The 24,423-nt window shown below is 45.8% G+C and overlaps 1 protein-coding gene across 1 annotated transcript; it reads left to right on the top strand.

Annotated features, from left to right (window-relative positions):
- The first annotated feature begins 467 nt into the window (after positions 1–467).
- Positions 468–9,484, top strand: Cd14 (CD14 molecule). The gene is made up of 3 exons (XM_051163988.1): positions 468–592; positions 2,213–2,282; positions 7,851–9,484. The coding sequence occupies exons 1-3, from the start codon at positions 468–470 to the stop codon at positions 8,961–8,963; spliced, it is 1,308 nt and encodes a 435-aa protein (XP_051019945.1). The 3' UTR covers positions 8,964–9,484.
- Positions 9,485–24,423: the final 14,939 nt, after the last annotated feature.

The following is a 24,423-nucleotide window of genomic DNA, read 5'->3' as shown; positions in this document are numbered from 1 at the left end:
TCAGCACTCGCCTTAGGCAGCTCACAACTAAGTACTTGTAACTCCAGTTCCTGCATGCATATAATGCACAAAAACGCATGCAGGCACACTAGACATAACCATAAAAATAAATCTTGCTGGGTAGGGTGGTGGCACATGCCTTTAATTCCAATACTGAGGAAGTAAAAGCAGACGTATTTCCGTGAGTTTGAGGTTACCATGGCACACAGCGAGGTCTAGGCCAGCCAGAGCTACACAATAAAGAACTCTGAGGGGGTGGGGGTTTGAATAAAAAATAAATCTTTTTATTTAATAAAGATGTGTTTAAAGGCGTGTGCCTAGGCACACCGTTTTGTAAAGTCCCTACATTTTGGTTAAATGGTGACAATGTCCAGAAACCACAGTAATTTATAACTTATTTTTGCTAGATTCTTGCCACTCACCCTACCCTTTCTAAGGAGCTCTGGCAGTGCCTAGCCACAGAGGAAATGCCCACAACAGATCGGCCTGTGGAAGAGTCGGTGGTGCCTTCTCTAGGCCGAAGGACCCAACTCACTATAGATGGTGCCATCCCTGGGATGGTGGCCCTGGATGCTACAAGACAACCCCCTGAGTAAGTCATGAGGAGCGAGCCAGGAAACAGCACCCCTCCATGGCCTCTACTTCAGTTCCTGTCTTGACTTCCCTCAGGGATAGACTGCCGTTACCTGGGAGTGTAAGATGAAATAAACTCTTTTCTCCCCCAAGTTGCTTTGGGGTCATAGTGTTTTATCACAGCATAGAAACCTAAGACATGCCCATTCCCATGCCTTCCGAGAGAATGAGAGGACTAAAAGATTTTTTTTTTATTGGCTAAACCCCGGTATAGGCAAACCCAAACCGGGGAGTGCATTCCCTCCCGGGCTAACAAAATACAGTTCCCTAACAAACCACTGTTAAAACCAAGGGCTGCCAGAACCACAAATCGCCTTGGCGCCTAAGGGTCACGAAGTTCTTTGAAGAAACAGACTTAAAAGGTAGGAAAAGGAAAATTTAAAAGATAAGGAATTTTGAGCTGCCAGGAAGAGCCCCGTCAGAGATACCGTTACCTAGCAACTGATCTGCCCTCCACGGGAGATAGGAAAACAGACACTTCCCTGGGCAAAGTGGTGAACAACAAAGAAAATTAAGCCACGGGTGGTCTTGACGCCCTTTTCTGTAGCCTGGCACCTTTTGGACATTAGACTCCCTCATGTTACTCAACCAATAGATGATTGCCGAACTAGGATTCCCCACCCCCGCTTGAGGGGCCTTGGGAAAGAAAGGAACTTATAAAAGGTCTCCAGATCAACGGCCGGGGGTCGCTTCCTGATACTCTTGATTTGATGTCTGCACCGTCCAGCTGGAGCTGGAATACTCAAGACGCCTCTTGCATTGACAGCGGTTTTGAGTCTTTCTGGTTCTTCTCGGGACTCTCGAGATCCAGGGCATCTGGTGCTACTTTCCTTCTGCTCTGCCCTATACCTACGCCTTGTCAATTCGGGTCAGCAAAGCCAGGTCTCCCGCATCTAGAGACTTCTCTTCCGCGGGTTTTCTCAGATTAAACCCATTCTGTTGTGATGTCACCTGCTTTCTTGTGTTTTTTTCCTTTATGCTGTCCCTTTCATGGCTGTCACTGGGTCATAATCTAATCCAGTCAATGGTTTTCTCTCACACTTCTTTCCCCGATCCAAGAGAATGAGTATTCGGTGACATGAGGATTTTCTTTGGTGCTTCTACGTGTTAGGAAGTGACCGTTTAGGCAAAGTGCTACAGGTAACCTGGAATGGAGCTCTTGGAAGACACACTTGTGTTTCTCTTATTTTGAATGTCAGACTATTGAAATAACAGACTCTAAGAAACTGGAATTTCCCCCCAGGAATCTCGTGGTGGGAAAAGAGAAAGCTTGAAGCCAAACACGTGGCTTCTCTCTCCTCACGCTGGGCAGATGGGGGAATTTGCCATCCAGGGGAAAGTTGCAAGAATTTTCTGCTGGGAAAAGAAAAAGGAAAAAGAAAAGGGGGGAGGGGCTAAATAAATCCTGGTGCTGGCCAGAGGAGGACTTTGTCCTCCAGAAGAAGTGATGTCACACAGTGCTGAAGGCTTGTCACACAACGTCCTGGGGAGATTGGGGCCCAGAGAGTGATAGGCAGGACCACTTAACTGGGGAGCCGCCCAATGCACATCCTCTGTGTAAACTTCAACCTCACCTCAGCATCCTGAAGACAGCCGGCGAGGGGGTCACTGTATCTTCCTTGTTCTTCTTCCTGAGGATGTTGCACCAAGTAACTATCCTTTTTATGATCCCAAGTCCAGGAACAATGCAAATGAAGACAGCAAACTTTTGGTTTGTTTTTGTTTTTAATGTATTTGGGGCTGGAAAGATGGCTCAGAGGTTAAGAGCACTGGCTGCTCCTCCAGAGGATCCTGGTTCAATTCCCAGCACCAACATGGCAGTTCACAACTGTCTGTAACTCCATTTCCAGGGGCTTTGACACCCTCACACAGACATACATTCAAGCAAAACACCAATGCGCATAAAAAATGAAAAGGAATCATCAAAAAATTTTTAAATAAATCTTTTATTTTATTTTTATTTATTTTTTTAAATTTTTAATTTTTTGGTTTTTCGAGACAGCATTTCTCTGTGTAGCCCTGGCTGTCCTGGACTCACTTTGTAGATCAGGCTGGCCTTGAACTAACAGCGATCCACCTGCCTCTGCCTCCCAAGTGCTAGGATTAAAGGTGTGCACCACCACGCCTGGCTTAAAATAAATCTTTAAAAATAAATTTTATTTTATTTTATGTGTACGTTTTGGCCATGTGTGCATACACCACTTGTGAGTCTATTGCCCACAGAAACCAGAAGAGGGCGCTAGTTCCCCCCACACACACCCCGGACCTGGAGTAGTAAGTGGTTTTGAGCTGCCATCTAGGTACAGTGAACCAACTCACCAGGTTGACAGCAAATGCTTTTAGCTATAGGCATCTCTCCACAAATTGTTATTCACATCAACTTCCTTCCCCTGAATTTAGTTCTACCCCTTGGAGTCAGCCAATGGAGTCTGCAGTGATTGCCACAAAACAATCAGTTACTACAGATTACAGTTACTACCGTGTCTCCAAACCCAATATCCTTCCAGCCCTGGGACAGTCATTTATTGAGCACCTGTTACGTAACAACATCCTATGTTGGTTGAGCCAGTGTCTGGACCCCTTCCTCTCGCAACAAGCTTGCAGCAGTGGCAGCGCCTCCCTTTCCTCTGAATCGATGGGAGAGAGGCCACTGTACATGTGTGAAGGCACAAGGGCAAGGCCACGGAGTTGGTTCTCTCCTTATACTTTTATGTATGTAGGTTCTGGTCATTGAACTCAGATGTTAGGCTTTTGTGGCAAGCACTTTACCACTTGCTGGCCCCAAGTCAGCCTCTTAACCCCATATCTAACTCCTGGTGGAGAGGATGAGATGAGGTCCCTGACAAAGCTATGTCCTGCCTGATGTGTCCATCCAGACAGTTACCACTGCCCAAACTGCCTTCTGCATCCATCTGTCTGACAACACCAGTAACTCTGCAAGAACCAGCTCCACACCCTGCACTACCATCCTCTTGGCTTTTAAAGTAGGAGTCTGGTTAGGGAGACAGCTCGGAGGATAACTATTTTGCAAGCATGTGAGGACCTGAGTTTGGAGCCTCATCACTGGAGTTAGTAAGACAAGTGGAACTCTGGTGTCCCCAGCTCTTGGAATGAGGCAGAGACAGGAAGATCTCAGGGCCAGCCAACATTGCCAAAATAGTGAGATCCAGGTTCAGTGAGAGACCTTGATTTACACAAATAAAATGGAGTGCAACAGAAAAAGACACTGGCTGGGTGTGGCGGCCCATGCCTTTAATCCCGGCACTTAGGAGGATCTCTGAGTTTGAGGCCAGCCTGGTTTACAAAGTGAGTCCAGGGGCTGGAGAGATGGCTCAGAGGCTAAGAGCACTGGCTGCTCTTCCAAAGGTCCTGAGTTCAATTCCCAGCAACAACATGTTGGCTCACAATCATCTATAATAAGATCTGGTGCCCTATTCTGATGTGCAGGTGTACATGCAAGCAGAATACTGTGTACACAATAAATAAATAAATCTTTTTTTTTTAAGTGAGTCCAGGACAGCCAAGGCTAAATAGAAAAACCCTGTCTCAAAAAAACCAAAAAGAAGGTGGAGGAGGAAGAAGGAAGAAGATGATGATGATGACACTGGACATCAACCTCTGGCCTTCACATGCACACATGTGTATACAGAGAGACACAGACAGACAGACAGACAGACAGAGACAGACACACAGAGAGAGAGAGACAGAGACAGACAGACAGACACACACACACACACACAGAGAGAGAGAGAGAGAGAGAGAGAGAGAGAGAGAGAGAGAGAAAGAGATTGAAAACCCCTGATCATTCCATTTTACCAATAAAGACTCAGGAGCCAGATGCTGTAGTGAAACCTGCTAGCTCAGAGAGGCAGAGAAAGCACCCAGCTGACCTTCCTACTCAGCTCACATTTAGGTGGAAAAGGCCAAAAAAGGCTCACTAGCTCAGCTGACAGCCCAGGAGGAACGGCAAAAAAAAACAACAACAACAAAAACCCCAAACCAACCAAGGACAAAGGTTCGCTAGCTCAAAGCTCAAAAATTCAAAGGCCAAGCAGCCGAGGAGCTCAAGAGCTAGAGAGCTAAGAGCCAAGCTAAAACCCCAAGCCCAAAGAAGCACCAAGGACTAGAACATCAAAGACCCCTTCTACTTCTACATGCAGTTTTAAACCCCTCAACTCAAAGTCCCCCCTACTCTTTAATCCCTGTCAGCTGGTTTCTTGTTCCACCTCTTGACCTAAGGTTAACTTTATTAAATCCTGTGTACAGAGAGCTTTTGGATTAAAGGTGTGCGCTAGGCATCAACCACACCAAACAAAAGACAAGTTTTCACAATTCACAATGCCAGGGATCACAATGGGGTCAAAGATCCTATAACAGAAGAAGGGAGGGAGGGAGGGAGGACGAGGGAGAGAAAGGAATCCTGATACATGAGCTCAAGAAATTAGCCCAGGTCTCGCAACCTCAGCAGCAGCGATAGGATTCCATGCTAGCTCTTTTCTTTCTTTCTTTTTCTTTTTCTTTTTCTTTTCTTTTCTTTTTTTTTTTTCTTTTTCTTTTTTTTTTTTTTTTTGGTTTTTTGAGACAGAGACAGGGTTTTTGTGTTGCCCTGGCTGTCCTGGAACTTGCTCTATAGACCAGGCTGGCCTCGAACTCACAGAGATCTGCCTGCCTCTGCCTCCCCAGTGCTGGGACCAAAGGCGTGTGCCACCACCCATGCTATCTCTTAATTATGTGTATAGTCAGCTGGACTTACCAGAGGTCTCAGGGATGTCACAGTGACCTCGCCTGGATCTGGGGCATGACTCGGAATATAGGGAACGCTCAACAGGGTACACAATGGGCTGTATGGTCCGACGTTTCCTTGTTTGGATAAAGAGCAGGCATACAGCTATTCATCAATTAACATGTCTGTGAAAATGTGGCACGTCCCTGTAATCCCAGGACCCAGGAGGCAGAGGCAGGGGGATCTCTGAAAGGCCTTGTCTAAAATAAGAAAGTGGCGGGGGAGGGGAGTGCAGAGAGGAGGAGCTGGAAAGAGAAGGAGGGTACAGCAGTCGGGATGTAATATATGAGAGAATAAATACAAAAATAAAGTAAATAAATAAGGATTCGAGTGATGGATAAAGACAGTAGTGTCAACTTCTATATGAATAAGAGCATGCACCTCCTAACACACACACACACACACACACACACAGAGTTCCCAAATGGGACTTTCCCGAAAAGGGATACAAACCTGTGAGGGCTGTTATAATTGTATGGTTGCAGTCTTCTACCCATGGGACGCTTGTTTCTTTTCCTCTATTATTACAAGTGATATACTAGTTAATTCTCATTCAACATAGTCCAGCCCTCACTTCCAAGTTCACTGGAATTGTTCTTGGGAGGGAAAACAGGAAAGCAAATTGTAAATGGAAAATGCTTCTTTTAGGCCAAATTGGAAGCTGGGGTTACCCCCCCACACACACAAAGAGCAGTTAGTTGCAAGGGAGTCCTCACAAGGAAATGCCTTCAGACTTTAGAGACTGGGGTCGGTGGGTTTCCAAAGAAATAAGCACCAAATGCTTGGATGAGCCACCTAAAGCATTTACTAAAAAACTTACCTACCAAGAAGGGCTGCAGCATCCTCAAGACGGACAGTAAGAGGAAGATGTTCCTCCTAGTCTGTGTCACAGGGAGTCTGTATGGGGGTTGGAGGCTTAACAGCTGGGGCTAGTTTTCTTTGGTGTCTTAACAGCCTAAATACCTCTGTCAATGCCCAGAATCATGTAAGGTCCTAACTGGGTTCAGAAAAAGAAACAACATCTAACAAAGACAGATTTTCAAAGGCACTTTGAATTTCTTGGTCAAGATGAGAAAAAAGTGAGAATATCTGAGGTGTCTTACTGCTTTAGGAAACACTTTGCTGTAGTTGGGCAGAGTGACACATGCTTTTAATCCCAGTAGGTGGAGGCAGATGGATCTCTGTGAGTTCTAGGCTAGCTTGGTCTACATAGTGAGTTCCAGAGCAGCCTGGGCTATATAGTGAAACCCTCTCAAAATAACAACAACAACAACAACAATAACAAATAGATCTTGCCTCACAATTTTAGAAACGTACATGACAGTGTGATTTGGTCAGTGTATCGCTATCAAATAACACATTTTGCTTTGTTTCCTTTATGAAACAAGGTCTCTCGATATAGTCCTGGCTGTTCTGCAACTCTCTTTGTGGACCAGGCTGGCCTTGAACTCACAGAGATCCACCTGCCTCTGCTTCTTAAACGCTGGGATTAAAGGCGTGCCCCGCTAGCCTAGCTAGCTTTTTCAAGAAAATTATTAAACAGCTGGACATGGTGTCTCCTGCCTGTCATCCTAGCATTTGGGAGGCAAAGGCAGGAGGAAAATCATGAGTTCAAGGCCAGCTACGCCACAGTGAGTTCCTGGCCAGATTGGGCTACTAGAGTGAAAGAACATGGGCAAGAAGGAGGAGAGAGGGTGGGAAGAGACCAAATTATTAAACAAGGGAATAAGATGGGGAGATGGGAGGATTGCTCTTACACTAATTCTCAGTCTTGAGCTTTATTCTCCTCTGGAACCATAGATTTTTTTTTTTAAAGGTCACAATTCGCGATAAATAGATAAGTTCACAATACTCTTGAAGAGGAAAACCAAGGGCTTGGGTTTGCATAGTGGGAACTTGCTAGTAACTAAGACTACGGGGAAATGGAGCTCAAACCCCGGGATTTGGCAACAGAGCACTGATCTAAGGCATCGGTATGGCTCATCCTTTTCCTGTATGTACCAGACAAACTCGAGGCGCTTAGGTCATTCCTCTGGCACAAAATGCCCCAATGCCATGAAGAATTCTTCCTGCTTTGGTCCCTCCCTGCAAAATACTTCAGTGCAATATTTACTAGAAGTGAGTAGGGCTGTTAGGAGGAAGAGAAGTGGGGAAGCGACTAGAGTTCACAGAGGAGGGGACAGGGTGACACCCCAGGATTACATAAACTCACAGGGGCTGCCAAATTGGTCAAATAAGCGTGTGGAACCTGGAAACCAGAGAACGGCTGTACAGCAAAGAAACTGAAGCCTTTTTTTCTGAGAGGGTCTAGGCTGTTGAAACGCTCCGAATCTACCGACCATGGTGAGTCAGATGGTCTTGGGATGGAACTGGGGCCACCCCGAGGAATCTCAGGGACTGGTTGGAGTCTCCCTGACCCCTGCTGTCTCCTCAGGAGCATGTGGTCTGCTTGTTGCTGCTGCTGCTGCCACTGGTGCATGCCTCTCCCGCCACCCCAGAGCCCTGCGAGCTGGATGAGGACGGCATCCGCTGCGCCTGCGACTTCTCGGGTCCGGCGCCGGATTGGTCCAGCGCTTTCCTGTGTACCGGGGCGGTGGACGTAGAGTTCTACGGGGGCGGCCGTAGCCTGGAACACTTTCTGAAGCGTGTGGACACGGAAGCAAGCCTAGGGCAGTACGCTGATGTTGTCGGGGCTCTGCCCTGGCAGCGGCTTACCGTGCGGGCCGCGCGGGTTCCTGCTCCGATTCTATTCGGAGTCCTGCGTGTGCTTGGGTATTCCGGCCTCCAGGAACTGATTCTTGAAAACCTCGAGGTAACTGGCACAGCGCTGCCGCCGCTTGTGGAATCCTCGGGACCCGATCTCAACACCTTGAGCCTCCGCAACGTGTCGTGGGCTACAAGGGATACCTGGCTCGCAGAACTGCAACAGTGGCTAAAGCCTGGACTCAAGGTACTGCATATTGCCCACGCACACACACTCAACTTTTCCTGTGAACAGGTACGCATCTTTCCGGGCCTTGTCACCTTAGACTTGTCTGATAACCCCGAACTGGGCGAGAGAGGACTGAGCTCCGCTCTCTGTCCGCACAAGTTTCCGGCACTCCAAGTTTTAGCGCTGCGCAACGCGGGGATGGAGACGCCCAGCGGCGTGTGCTCTGCGCTAGCTACCTTAGCAAGCATGCAGCTGCAAGAACTGGACCTTAGTCACAATTCACTGAGGGAGACTGCAGGCGCTCAGAGATGTGACTGGCCTAGGAAGCTAAACTCGCTTAATCTGTCTTTCACTGAGCTGAAGCAAGTACCTAAGGGGTTGCCAGCCAAGCTCAGCGTGCTGGATCTCAGTTACAACAGACTGGATAGGAAACCTAGGCCAGATGAGCTGCCCGAGGTGGGTAACCTGTCGTTTAAAGGAAATCCCTTTTTGGACACTGAATCCCACTCGGAGGCGTACAACTCTGGCATAGCCACAGCCCAAACGTGCTCATCCCTAGCAGTGGGTATCTCTGGAACTCTGGCAGTGCTCCGAGTAGCTCGCCTCTTTGTCTAATGCCTAAGAGAGAGAAAAGGGACGTTTACATTGTCCTGGTTTCTTGACCAACGAATCCTCTGCCTTACATTTATTAAAATCTTTTGTTTGTTTGTTTTTTGAGACAGAGTTTCTCTGTGTATCCCTGGCTGTCCTGGAACTCTCTTTGTAGACCAGGCTGGCCTTGAACTCACAGAGATCCACCTGCCTCTGCCTCCTGAATGCTGGGATTAAAGCCGTGGGCCACCACATCCCGGCAAAGATGTATTTATTTCTGTATATGAGTCCTCTGTCATCATGCACATCTGTACTCCAGAGAGAGGGCATCGGATCCTATTATAGACATTGTGAACTGCTATGTGGCTGCTGGGACTTGAACTCAGGACCTTTGGAAGAGTAGCCAGTGCTATTAACAGGCTGTGCCATCTCTCTAGCCTCATTTATTAAAATCTTAAACAACGACGTGAAGGAAGACAGTCAAAATGGCTCAATGGGTAAAAGCTACCAAGCTTGACACCTGATTTTGATCCTCAGGATTCACATAGAAGGAAAAAAACATGCTCCTGAAACTTGTCCACCTGTTCTCCACGCACGTGCTGCGACACAGGCGTGTGCTCGCATATGTGTAATGCACACAAAGGTGCTCCCAAAATAAAGAGTTCTAAAATAACAATCTGCTTGTTGGTTTGGGCTGTTTCTTTGTTTGTTCGTTGAGACCGAGTCTGGCTATGTAGGCCTGGCCGACCTCGAACTCACAAAGATCTGCTTGCGGCTGCCTCCTGAGTGCTCTGGTTAAAGGGATGTGCCTTGAGTCCATCTGTGACGCTTCCTGCTCAGTGCCGGTTGAGGAATTCATTCTTAGACTTTCTCCAATTCCCAAGAAAGCCTACCTGTCCCCAAGAAAAGAACTTGAGGGCTGGAAGGGGCAGAGAAGTGTTCTCAGGCTAGAGCTGTGGAAGATAATGGCTGCACACAAGGCTTCCAGAACAGATACCTGCACTGGGGTTCAAGGGTAGTTGAATGGTAACTGTGGTCGTTTGAAGGAGAACAGGCCCCCCACAGGCTCATATACCTTTAAATACTTGATCCCAGGCTGGTGAAACTGGGGAAAGAATTAGGAGGTGTGGCCTTGGTAGAGGAGGTGTATCACAGGGTGGGTGGGCTTTGAGGGTTCAAAAGCTCAGACCATTCCCAGCTAGCTCTCTGCCTTGTGCCCTCATCTATCATACTGTGCCAGCTGCCACTTTCCCTACCATGATGGTCATGGACTCTGATGGATCCTCTGAACCAGCCTGTCTCAACCTTCCTGATGCTGTGACCCTTTAGCGCGGTTCTTCGTGTTGTGACCCCAACCCAACCATGACATTATTTTTGTTGCTACTTCATAGCTGTGATTTTGCTACTGTTATGAATTTTGAGGTAAATATCTGTGTTTTCCGATAGTCTTAGGTAACCCCTGTGAAAGGGTGGTTCAATCTCCAACTTTCAAAAGCCAAAGGTGATAAAAACCCCAGTCATTTTCTTTTCTTCTTCTTCTTCTTCTTCTTCTTCTTCTTCTTCTTCTTCTTCTTTTTTTTTTTTTTTTTTTTTTTTTTGGTTTTTGGAGACAGGGTTTCTCTGTGTAGCCTTGGCTGCCCTGGACTTGCTTTGTAGACCAGGCTGGCCTCGAACTCACAGCGATCCGCCTGCCTCTGCCTCCCGAGTACTGAGATTGAAGGCGTGCGCCACCAAGCCCGGCTTTCTTTTCTTCTTTCTTTTCTTTTCTCTTTCTTTCTTTTTTTCTTCCAAGACAGAATTTCTCGGTGTAGCCTTAGGTATCCTGGACGTGATTTGTACACCTGACTGGCCTTGAACTCAAAGAGATCCTCCTGCCTCTGCTCCCAAATGCTGGGATTAAAGGCGTGCACCACCATGTACAGCCCTCTCGCCCTCTCAGCCATCTTCTTATACTGTTTCTCTCTCTCCTATACCCCAGAAAGGAGGGACAGAGATGCCTCCTGACCTACAGAAGCTTTGACTTTTGTAATTCCATGTCCATGTAATTCTCTGACCTCGGGAGGCAGAAGTAGGTGGATCTCTGTGAGTTCGAAGCCAGCCTGGTCTACAAAGTAAGTTCAGGACAGCCGAATCCTCCCTTTCCCCCCTGCCCCCAGAAGAAAAAAAAGAAAAGAAAGAAAAAACTTCTCTGACTTTCACCAGGTCAAACCCTCACCCAACAGTGGGGCGGGGGGGGTTGGGGGGGGGATTTGAGCATTGATAACAGGTGAGATGGTATGTCTTCAAACCAGTGGGCTCTTGTTCTGGTTACAAATGTGAGGATGACCCTTCCAAGCTGACTTGCATTTTTGCAAACAGGATAAAAGTTCATGCCTTACCATCTCAAGACAGTTTCTTGCATTTGAATAGTTTGCTTACACTTCACCAGTATACAAAAACACATACTATGTATGCTTCTGTATAACCCCCACTCCAGTTAGACCGGCAAACATAAAAGAAAGTTGTAATTCAAGGAGAGGGAAGAACCAAACTCTATCTTGGAAGGAATTGCAGAAAATGAAACATTTAATCTGAGTCTTATGGCATGACGACCACCACTTCTTCAGAAAACTAATCCCAGGCAAAACATGGCCACTGTTTCAAGGCTCAGAACCTGGAAGCAGACAGGCAAAGCCCCCTGGTTAGAAGGAGCTAAAGATCATTTATTCATGTAAGTATCCATTCCATGTCGTGCTGCACTAGGGCCACGTAAACCCTATTATCCCAGCACTCAGAGATGGAGGTGAAAGGACAAAAAGTTCAAGGTCATCTTTGGTTACATAGTGAACCTAAAATATATGAGATCATGTTTTGTTTTTCTTAAAGATGTATTTATTATGTATACAGTGTGCTGCCTGCACGTGTGTGACTGCACGCCAGAAGAGGGCACCTGATCTTATTATAGATGGTTGTGAGCCACCATGTGGTTGCTGGGAATTGAACTCAGGACCTCTAGAAGAACAGCCAGTGCTCTTAACCTCTGAGCCATCTCTCCAGCCCCATATTGTTTTTGTTTTTCAAGACAGGCTTTCTCTGTGTAATAGCCCTAGCTGTCCTGGGCTCTCTTTGTAAACCAGGCTGGCCTCGAACTCACAGCAATCTGCCTGCCTCTGCCTCCTGTGTGCTTGGGCGTAAAGGCATGTGCCACCACCACTCTGAGCCCTCTGACATCTTTTTTTTTTTTTTTTCTGGTTTTCGAGACAGGGTCTCTCTGTGTAGCCTTGGCTGTCCTGAACTCTCTTTGTAGACCAGGCTGGCCTCAAACTTGCAATGATCCGCCTGCTTCTGCCTCCAGAGTGCTGGAATTAAAGACGTGCGCCACCTTGCCCAGCTTCCAGCATCTATTTTTAAGGTTTATTTATTTATGTATATGAGTGTTCTATTTGCATATATGCCTGTAAAAACAGAAGAGGGCATCAGACAGAAGAGGGCATCAGATCTCATTATAGACGGTTAGCAGCCATCCTGTAGTTGCTGGGAATTGAACTCAGGATCTCTGAAGAGCAGCCAGTGCTCTTAACCACTGAGCCCTCTCTCTTGCTCCCCAACATCGAGTTTTACTGTAAAACATGTGAGCCAGTTGCAGTTTTCTCTGTGCAGTTTTCCCTCACTATGAACTCCTCTCTCTTTTAAAATTAAAAGAGGAGGCAGATGGATCCACTATGTATGGTGAGCATTGGTCCCCAGAGGGAGCAGGCATTAACCAGAGGTGGGAAGCATTGGCCTGATCCTCCTAGGGCCAGATTGGCTTGTCAAGATGTCTTTTTGAGGAGGACAGGGAGGTCCTGATCTACTGTCTGTGGGCATCCCCAACATACAGTGAACAAGACATTTTGGTAAATTTAATAATGTTGGGGTTGCAGAATTTGTTTTTACAAGGTCCCGAGGGACTGTTGGCCAAAGCACAACCAGAATCAAGGTACTTATAATGGTTTCTCTCTCCTGAGTATCGATGTGTTTGACCAGCCTCTCTGGCAGCAATCTGGCTGCTCCCTCCTTGGTATCATATATGCATACAGAACCTCTTCCCCAGATAAGGGCTGGGTCTGGTCCATTCCATTTGTGAGTAAGGGGATCTTTTCACCTGACTTTGGCATAGTCAGTATTGGTTCCAGGATGTCAAAGGCAATCAGCAGCAGACTTGCCATGGGCATCCAAAGTCAAGAAATTAAGCGCAAACAATGCATGGTGAAGGATGTTCCTGGGTGAGCCTTTCATGGGTATTTTTAAGTGTTTGATTGGGTGCCAGTTGACCCGACCTGCAGGGTTTGACTAAAACTCGGGAGGGAGGTCACCTGTTGAGAATGCAAGACACAAAGAAGGAGAGCAAGTCTGATTGATCAAACTCTCAACTTTATTAGTCAGGAAGCAGCTTTTATAATTCAGAAGGCAGGGAAGCATATCGCTATAGCAACGCAGTTGCGGGTTTTCCTCAAAACATAGGGAGTTCCAGGCAGGGTCATAGTGTCCTGCCACACAGGGTATCTTGCTTTGTCTTCATCTAGCTTTAGTCTAACTGCTGACTCACAACAGGGTCGCTCCATCCCTATCTGTCTTTAGCTGCTGATTCACAACAGGGTCAGCTAGTTTCTGGTGAAATGTAAGCTCTGGGAAAGACAGAGACTTAAAAGTGCAGACTTGGACAAGATGGCTGAACACTGGTCATATGGCCTATCATCCCCAACACTGAACTGAGAGCTAGCTCCTGCATCAATGGGGGAAACAAAGTGGCCAAGGAGCTATGATAAACAAAGCTCAATGAGACTAGGAGTCACCCTTATCCATAGCTCTGATGCCCTCAAAGTGGTGCCTATATGAACCCCATTGTCTATATGAATACCACCAAGCGCTCCACCCTTTCCTGGAAGATTGATTGAATGAGGATGGGCTTAGGGCTGGGTATTGCTTTCAGGAAGATAGATAAGGAAAACCATACCAAATAGCACAGATGTTCCACATAAATTGAAAGAATCTTTCCCATCTGACTTTGGAGATTAGAGAGGCTGGAGACTAATTCTGTGTTCTGCTTCCAGTGTTAAGATATATGGCACGCGCACATGTGCTTCTACACAGCACCCAGCAGGCTAGAGAGAAAATTCAGTCATATAAGGCTGAAATGAGAAGTACAAGGCATCCCACAGAAGATCCAAGATTGAGAAATTTGACCTGATAGAGCAAGGCTGAGCAATGCACTCTCAGAGAGACGGAAGGAAGTGAAGAAAGGAATAGGACAGAATTAAGAGAAGTGAGGGTTCCACATGGTACTTTGTGGTCAGATGTCTGATGCGGAATGGCTTTTTTTCTGCTGAAGGGTGAAATGTGGTCATAGGATCTTCTGAGCCAAAATCTGTTCCCTTCTAGCTTCTTCTTTTGCTTGTTTGGATCTGAAGCTAAGCACACCCTAGGTCTTTTTCTCAACTTCTAGAAGTGTTGCTCTGAAACAAATTCACTTTTTTTTTTTTTTTTTTTTGGTTTTTCGAGACAGGGTTTCTCTGTGTAGCCTTGGCCATCCTGGACTCACTTTGTAGACCAGGCTGGCCTGGAACTCACAGCGATCCGCCTGCCTCTGCCTCCTGAGTGCTGGGATTAAAGGCGTGCACTACCACGCCCGGCTCAAATTCACTTTTTCTACTCTCTTATTCACTCTATCCTTTCCAACCTACACACTCCAGCCATTTTTTAAATCCACTTGAAATCATATTCCATAAAGGACATTTGAGCCCTGGTTTAAACTGTGTGGCAAAACTTTTTGAGGCTATGTTATGTAGTCAGGCAGCCCTCAAAGCGGAAATCCAGGGAGCTGGGTGTCACCACTTCCTCAGCAAGTTGTGAAAAAGATGGATACAAGACATTTCGTTCTTTTTAGTTTTTTCAAGACAGGGTTTCTCTGTGTAGCCCTGACTGTCCTGGACTCACTTTGTAGACCAGGCTGGCCTCAAACTCACAGCAATCCGCCTGCCTCTCTGCCCAACTACCCCACGCCCCACCCCTGTGCTGGGATTAAAGGCTGTGCCACCATACCCACCTGGCTAAGACTTTTTGTTTGCTTTATTTTGTTTTTTGACACAGGATCTCTCTGTGGCAATCCACCTCCCTTTGCCTCCCAAGTGCTGGGATTAAAGACATGCACCACCATGCCCGGCTTGGTTGTTGTTTTCAAGACAAGGTTTCTCTGTGTAGCCCTGGCTGTCCTAGAACTCGCTTGTAGACCAGGCTGGCCTAAAACTTAAGACATCCACCTGCCTCTGCCTCCCTAGTTCTGGGATTACATTCATGCACCACTACACTCATACTGACTTAACTTCTTCAAACCAATGTAATATCCCACATCAAAGATTACAATATTTTCTATGGTTATTTGAATAGATTCAAAAGAAAAATGTGGCAGAATCCAACACACTTCACAAAAACATTGAACAAAAGAGAAACCTATGGAGTTTGTTCTCATGGCCATGAAGTGTACAGAAAAATGTCAGCTGAAGAAAAACTCAGTTTCTTTGCCCTAAGATCATCAACAACACACAAGAATGTACCTTTTCAAAGCCTCTAGTCAACAATTTATGAGAGGTTCTGGTGTACTAGTGCCCATTATTGTAAGAACCAGACAAATTACATTTTGAAAAAGAAACTCCGTTTTGTGTTAACCTGGCCAAGTGCTGAACCCAGATTCCAGGGAAACCACAAACTAGCCTAAACAGAAAAATATTCCCTAGCAACACAATCAGCTTACCTTGGGAAAGTCCAAATACACTCTCTACTGGTCAAGCTGACCAGCAGGTGGTCTGGCACATAGCAACAACCAATTAGGAGAAACCAAGCCAAAGTTCCTAATGTCCCCATGACTGCTTCAACCAATATTTCTATAGGTGAACTTGCCCCTACACCTATTACCGAACCACAAAATGCCAAGGCTTGTAACTCCCTGCTTGCAGCTTTTCTGCCTGAATGTCATCCAGTCATATACTGTAAAACCCATATACTGTAAAAAACCCCTTTCAATTGAGACTCAGGGCCACTTCCCTGCACCTGCTGTGTCTGTGCATAGGAGGTGTGGTCCGAGCTGGAACTTGCCATAAAGACTTCCTTGCAATTGCATTTGGACTCAGTTCTCGGGTGGTCTGTTCAGGGTTTCTCTCAGAATTTGGGCATAACATTATGTTGTGGGTATTTTTCCTTCCATCCCTTAGCTCCTGAAATATCAACTCATGAGACTCATTGAATGTTATACAAATATATAAACCATAAAGCTGGGCTCTTGTCTGACTAGCTCATGACTTAAATTAACCCATTATTCTAATTTAAATTCTTCCACATGGCTGGTTAGCTGATTTCAGGCAACATGCATCCATCCTCCTCACATCTTGCTCAATTTTCCCAAGCCTGGCTCTATCCCCAAATCCTCTCTGCCTACCGGATGTCCTACCACCTATTTCCTGCTTAAGCTATAGGCCATAGATTGTTTTTTTTTAACTGACAGGTGTTGCATCCAGACAATACAAAAGAGATTCCTTCTACAGCTCTGGCAATGATAATTCATCATGAAAAAAATATGACTTTAAGGGGCTGGAGAGATGTCTCCTCTTCCGGAGGTCCTGAGTTCAATTTCCAGCAACCACATGGTGGCTCATGACTCTCTGTAATGGAATCTGATTCCCTCTTTTGGTGTGCAATGAAGACAGAGCACTCATTTGCATGAAATAAATAAATCTCTTTTAAAATAGAAAAATAAAAAAGAAAAGTATGACTCTATCTCAAAAAAACAAAACAAAACAACAACAACAACAACAAAAAACAAAGCAGGCTGGGAAGATGGCTCAGTAAGTAAATTGCTTGCTGAACAAGCAGGAACACCTAAGTTCAGACCCCCAGCACCCATGTGGAAGCTGGGCGTGACAGCAGATGCCTGCAACCTCAGCATTGCGGTGGACAGCAGAGGGTTAATGGTCACTCAGCCTGGCTGAACCAGTAAGCTCCAGGCTCATAGAGAGAGCAAGAGAGGGTGACTTAAAATCTAATGTGCCAAGTTGGAGCTGGGAAGACAGCTCAGCAGCAGAGAGCCTTGCTGCTCCCGCAGAAGACGAAGGTTCACTTCCCAGCACCTACAACGTCTTTTCACAACTTTCTGTCAGTCCAGTTTCAAGGGACCCCGCTGCACGCTCTTCTGGCCTCCTTGGGTGCCAGGCGCACATAGGGTGCATATACACACTTGCAGGCAAATCTTAAACACATAAAATAAAAATAAATAGCTGGACGGTGCTTGCACATGCCTTTAATCCCAGCACTTAGGAGGCAGAGGCAGGTGGATCTCAATGAGTTCAAAGCCAGCCTGGTCTACAGATGAGTGCCAGCAGCCAGAGCTACACACAGAAACTCTGTCTCAAAAAAACCAAAATAATAGTAATACATATTTTTCAAAGATAAAAGATGAAAATTGATAGAGAAATACACCTAATGTTGACCTCTGGCCTCCACATACATGGGACAGCCCATCCATGCACGCACGCGCACACGCACGCGCACGCACGCACGCACAAAACCATACAATACATGTTTGTGTCTCTTCATGCTGTCAGAATTTATTAACAATACATTCACGAGCTGCATCAGCTTCATTGGCTGACATTTGTCGAGCAGCTCTGATTTTCTTTGATAATTGGCTGAGGTAAACACTGGTTCTTTGTTTTGTTTTATCAAGACAGGAACTCACTGTGTAGCTTTGGCTATCCTGGAACCCACTATGTAGACCAGGCTGGCCTTGAGCTCAAGAGATCCAGCTCTTTCTCCTCCCAAGTACTGGGATTAAAGGTGTGCATCACTATGCCTGGATTTTTTGTTTTGGTTTTTGGTTTTTGGTTTTGTTTTGTTTTGTTTTTTCAAGACAGGGTTTCTCTGAGTAACCTTGGCTGTTCTGGACTCGCTTTGTAGACCAGGCTGGCCTCAAATTCATATAGCTCCTCCTGCCTCAGCTTCCTGAGTGCTGGGATTAAAGGCATGCACTACCATGCCCAGCCCACTATGCCTGGCTTTAACACAAGGTATTTTATTCTGATTTTAAGTACTAAAACTAACTTTTAGATCACACATTGCATATCATAGCCCAAATCTCCATATATATGTGTGTGTGTGTGTGTGTGTGTGTGTGTGTGTGTGTGTGTATCCACATAAATAAATGGATATTAAATATATTAATATTTAAGTTATAGAAAAAGTATGGTTCAAATAGGCTAAAGAGGCGAGGCATGACTGTAGGTAAGCAGAAAACTGACAAGGATGCAATTGAGACCTCTGGGGTGTGGGTGAGTGGATATGGCACCCTGACTGAGGTATGCTGGAGGTGGTGCTGCAGAGTCAAGACCACAGGGGTCAGAGTTGAGACAAGGCTCAGAAGTAAGCTGAGCTGCAAAAATAAGCTGCAGTGCCAATGGAAGCCATTGAGCCAAATCAAAGTCAGGTACCCAGAACCCTGACTAGGGGCATCAAAGGACACAGACACAGGTGCAGAAAACTGGGGTCAGGTGAGCTATGCACACTCTAATGAAGTGGTGCCTAACAGCTGAAACCTAGCAGCTGAAACCTAGAGCCTCAGCATGTTTCTTATGAACCACTCATGGGGAGGGGCTAGCTAGTCTCCATAGGAGGAGGAAGCTGCAGTTTCTAGCTTTTGAAGATTTTGGTAGGTTGTGTTTATCAGTCATCTGTAAACACTCATACTTGGGACCAGAGAAAAGTGTGCTGGCTAATTTTATGCCAGTTTTACACAAGCTGTAGTTGTCTAAAAATGAGCCCATAAAATTAGGCTACAGGCAAGCCTGTAGAGCATTTTCTTTATTGGTCATTGATCGGGAGGGTCTAGTCTATTGTAGGTGTTGCCATCCCTGGACTGGTGGTCCTGGGTTCTATAAGAAAGCGGACTGAGCAAGCCATGAGGAGCAAGCCAGTAAGCAGCACCCCTCCATGGCCTCTGCATCAGCTCCTGCCTCCAGGTTCCTGCCCTGTTTGAATTACTGTTCTGACTGACTTCTTTCAATGATGAACTGTGCCGTGAAAGCACAAGCCAAATAAACCCTTCCCTCCCCCAAATTGCTTTTGCTCATGATGTTTCATCGTTGCAATAATAACCCTAAGAAAAAAGGCTTTGCTAACTATGAGTTTTGCCCGTATGGTGAATGTCTTTGCCAGTTTCCCATGGGTCCAAGTCTTAGTTACAGCTGTGCCTAAGTTAACAATATACGTTCACCCAGGACTTCACTCAGGGCTTCCTCCAATCCTTATAGGCCAATCCAGGTCTAGATAAACAAATGCCTAGACAAATGGACAGAAATTCAAATAGGCCACATGGACAGTGTGTGCTAAGCCAAGCAGAAACCCTCAGACCGATATGAGTTGTCTCTTATTCCGCTGGCATACATATCAGATAGGCCAATGACAGATCAGTGGTAACCATCACCATGTCAGTGTTTGGTGTCTTTCTCTTATGGGGTCCAGGTAACGGTTTTGGTTTTGATTTTGTTTTGTTTATTTTTTGTTTTGTTTTGTTGAGACAGGATTTCTTTGTATAGCTCTGGCTGTCCTGGAACTTGCTTTGTAGACCAGGCTGACCTCAAACTCAGAGATCCACCTGCCTCTGCCTCCCAAGTGCATGTGCCACAACCACCCAGCTACACTTCTTATTTTAATGTCTAAGGTGTTTTGCCTGCACTTTTGCCTGTCATGTGCATGTCTGATGTCCTTGGAGGTCATAGGAGGGCTTTAGATTTCTAGGACGTTATAGATGGCTTTGAGCCACCGTGTGGGTTGTGAGAACTAAACCAGATTCTCTGCGAGAACAGCCAGTGTTCTTAACAGGTGAGCCATGTCTCTGGCCCTGATGTTACACTCCTACCTCAGTCTACAGTGTTCCGCTGGGGTAATCCACCCCTACACATATGGCTATGAAGGTATGTCCCTGTATTCTGGCTTGTTGATTGCTGTGCCAGCAGTATTTTTCAAGACAGGGTCTCTCTGTGTAGCCTTGGCTGTCCTGGACTCACTTTGTAGACCAGGCTGGCCTTCAACTCACAGAGATCCACCTGCCTCTGCCTCTGAGTGCTGGGACTAAAGGCGTGCGCCACCATTCCTGGCTTTGGGTTTTCTTTTAAGATTTTGATACATCCATGGGCCCTGGTTCCTTGGATACATTACCGGTGACACCCTGTCTACTTTCATGGGCAAGTTACTTACCGGTCTCAGCCTCTGTGGGTCCCACCAGATGTTGTTGCTTATGTGCCTAAAGGTGCTTCTCTATTTGCCCACAGAATGCAGCAAATGTTGTTTGTACAGCCTGAAATCCCACAGTTTACGCAACATGGAGTAAGAGCATCAGGGTGCAGCCTGATGTCAACATGAAAGGAAAGAGTTTGGTAAAAGAAGAACTGAGCTAGAAAACTCACACTTCCTAGTTTCAAATCCTATTGTTTAAACAACAGTAATCGAGACAATGTGATGATAGCATAAGGGGGTGGCAGACTTCACGCTGGCGAGCTCAGCGTGTCTATTTATGATGGTGATTCTGAAATGGTGTTGGTCACATTAAACGAGGACACACTACAGTCTCAACTAACGGTGTTGGCGACACCCAGATTATCTCCCTGGAGATGGATGAGGTTGGGCGCTCTCCTCAGACTATATCTTAAAATTAATTCAGCCAGCACGGAAGGCACACACAGAAAGTTGGGATAGAAGAGGTGATCATGAGCCCCAGGCTAGCCTGGGATACATCATAAGACTGTCTCAAAAATGTCGGGTGTGGTGGCGCACGTCTTTAATCCCAGCACTCAGGAGGCAGAAGCAGGTGGATCTCTGTGAGTTCGAGGCCAGCCTGGTCTACAAAGTGAGTCCAGGGTAGCCAAGGCCACACAGAGAAACCCTGTCTCTGAAAAAGTCTAGGGATATAGTTCAGTTGCTGTAAATCTTATCTAACATACAAAACGCCCTAGATTTGACCCCTACCAACATATAATCTGAACACACACATATCTGTAATCTTTGCACTAGAGGAATTGAGGAAGAAGGGTTGGGAGTTCAAGGTCGTCCTCAGCTGTATAATGAGTTCAAGGCTATCTCAGGCCACACGAGAATCTCTAAATAGATTAAGGGTTTCCAAACAAAAATTTGTACCAACATGTTCATATTTGTGCTGCATAAAAGAAAAAAGACGCTGGGTGTGCTGGCACACATCTTTAATTGCGGCACTTGGGAGGCAGTGGCAGGTGGATTTCTTGTGAGTTGGAGGCCAGCCTGGTCTACAAAGCAAGTCCAGGAGAGCCAGGGCTACAAAGAAAAACCCTGCCTCGAAAACCAAAACAAAGAAGAAAAAAAAAAGGTTGACTCTTGTTTTGTTTTGGTTTTATGGTTTTTTGAGACAGGGTTTCTCTGTGTAGCCTTGACTGTCCCAGACTCACTTTGTAGACCAGGCTGGCCTCGAACTCACAGTGATCCGCCTGCCTCTGCCTCCCGAGTGCTGGGAAAAAGGTTGACTCTTGGTGTCATTTCCCCAAGAGTGGGCAGTTTGATCTCTCCCATTCTCATTTAACAGTATTCTACAGTAACAGGAAGTCTAGTCTGGAAGAGAGTGTGTTAATCTAAGAGATGTCTGATAGAAAGAGGAAGTCCTAAACAAAGGCATCCTCTCTGTGTATCAGGCACAGCAAATACAGTAAGGAGAAGAAATGAGGAACTTTTATCTTAATCAAGGTTAAAGACATCTCGAGGAAAAAAATTTTTTTCTGAACCTACTGACTCTGAAACACCTGGTACCACTTTATACCCACATGTTGCTTCCAACATTTTGTGATGCTGAGGGACATCACTTTCAATGCCTGGTTGCTTCCAGAAAAGGTTCTGAGACCCGGTTGTCACCACATCTCACACATACACATAGTTCTGAGCCAGGGACATGAATGGTTCACAAAGGAAAAACACAGAATATGGTACAATGAGAGCTATATGCTCTGTAGATCTTGGAGGAGTTAATTACATTGGAAGTCCACACTGCAGTAAGACTGGTTGCATTGGATTTTTTTTTTTTTAGAGGCCAGGTAATTCTGAACAGGTTGAGTACATAGTATGTAAGCCGCATAATAACTTAGTTATAAACGATCTGAAAGCACAGGACTAACTTGAAATAGGTTGGGTGAAAGTTTGATTTGTAAGAGCAAATTTTAAAAAGCATTTCTCAGGGGGGAAAAACATTCCCACACATTTTAGCATTATTCTCAGTAGCAAAAACTTGGAAATGGCCCAATTGATAGCTGAATGCACTGTGAAATGCAATTTAGTCTATGAACACAATGAAATGTTATCCAGCAACAGAAAAGCAATGGAGTTCTGATACATGCTACAGCAAAGATGAATCTTGAAAATAAATATGCTAAATGAAATAAGGAACACACAAAAGAACACATATGGTGTGGCTTGATTTACACTAAACATTTAAAAGATAAAAATTGAATTAGAAGCCGGGCGTGGTGGCGCACGCCTTTAATCCCAGCACTCGGGAGGCAGAGGCAGGCGGATCGCTGTGAGTTCGAGGCCAGCCTGGTCTACAAAGCGAATCCGGGACAGCCAAGACTACAAAGAGAAACCCTGTCTCAAAAAACAAAACAAAACAAAAAAATTGAATTAGAGGCCGGGCATGGTGGTGCATGCCTTTAATTCCAGCACTCGGGAGGCAGACGCAGGTGGATCTCTGTGAGTTCGAGGCCAACCTGGTCTACAAAGAGAACAGCCAAGGCTACACAGAGAAACTCTGTCTTGAAAAACAAACAAAAAATTGAATTAGATAGTAAATAGCTTAAAGGTTACCCCAGTCTAGACTCAAGGTAAACGGGAAAGTTATTTGATGAAAAGTTTCTGTTTAGAGTGGGGGAAACCATTCTTAGCAGTGCTGCTAGCTCCATGACACTGTGAAGTTAAATAATGCCACTACATTATACTGTATTGGGTCTTTGCCTCAATATAAACATTAACTCAAGATTAATTAAATATGATCAAAATGACACATTTTATGACGTGTTTATCATAATTTAAAAAAATCAAAAGAGCTGGAGGTGGTGGTGCACGCTTTTAATCCCAGCACTTGGGGGAGGGGGCAAGTGGATCTCTGTGAGTCTGAGGCCAGCCTGCTCTACAGAGTGAGTCCCAGGACAGCCAAGGCTATGTTGAAATACGTGCCTGTAATCCCATCACTTGGGAAAGAGAACAGGAGGCTCCTGGAAGGTAAAGCTGATACACTTGCTGTAGAATAGAATAATTCTGACAAACACAGTCACTGTGCTATTACAGCCTGGCTCTGACTACTGAGAGACTCAGAGGTAGTGGCGTGCGGTGTCGATATTTCACGCAAAGGAATGCGTCACATCCCAGTCCTGATTTGGTAGCCCAAAGTTTCATCATGCTATTCAGAACGGAGCACGATTGAGAACTTATGAGCAATTGCTGGAATTTTCCATGTGCTTTTTCCTGACAGCAGTTGACCTTAGGCAACCGAGGCTGTGCGTAAGGGGAGGCTGCTGTGCGCGGTATTCGAAGAGGAAGAATGAAAGCAGAGAATGAGGGACTGTAACTCCTGGGTTGGTTGCCACGGCTCTCACCCCAGCATGGAGGAGCAGCCATGTGCTGAGTAATCAGTTGCCAGAAATAAAGTCATAGGTGGAATTTAGAAGTGACCAGTGCAACTCATGAGGACTGGGTTGCTTCATGTGTAGGAAAATTTAAACGTGGTGTTGACGGACATCTCGGCTGACAGTCTTGCAACACAGGGTTCTGAGTTGGATTCTTAGCATCCATTGTAGAACACCTGGGTCTGACGGCATGCACTTGGAATCCCAGCGCTGTGGAGGCAGATCCCTAGGGCTCACTGGCCAACAAGAAATAGCCAATTGGTGAGCTCGAGGCCAGTGAAAGATCCTGTCTCTAAGGAGATGTATACACTCCTGCCTCAAAGAGCAGTGTTTCCATCCTCCACCTCCAGAGGTATTAACACAACCCGTGCCTATGATCACACATAGACACACAATTTAAACAATGAAATTATTGTTTTGTTGTTGTTTGCTTGTTTATTTGTTTGTTTTTTGAGACAGGTTTTCTCTGTGTAGTCCTGGCTGTCCTGGAACTCCCAGAGATCTGCCTGCCGAGTACTGAGAATAAAGAACTCGAGCCACCGCCATCCAGCATCCCTTTTTTTTCTTTTTCTGGCTTGTTTTTGTTTTTGTTTTGTTAAACAATGAAATTATTAACAAAGTAAAAGATAAGTACACTCCCAGCACTTGGGAGGCAGAGGCAGGTGGATCGTTGTGAGTTCGAGGCCAGCCTGGTCTACAAAGCGAGTCTAGGACTGCCAAGACAACACAGAGAGACCCTGTCTCAAAAAACAAAAAACAAAACAAAAAGCAAAGTATACAATTGC

The sequence above is a fragment of the Acomys russatus genome, chromosome 20 (assembly GCF_903995435.1).
Source record: "Acomys russatus chromosome 20, mAcoRus1.1, whole genome shotgun sequence".
Lineage (NCBI taxonomy): Eukaryota > Metazoa > Chordata > Mammalia > Rodentia > Muridae > Acomys > Acomys russatus.
The sequence above is the reverse complement of the archived record's forward strand: the minus strand, read 5'-3'. Positions and strand labels throughout refer to the sequence as shown.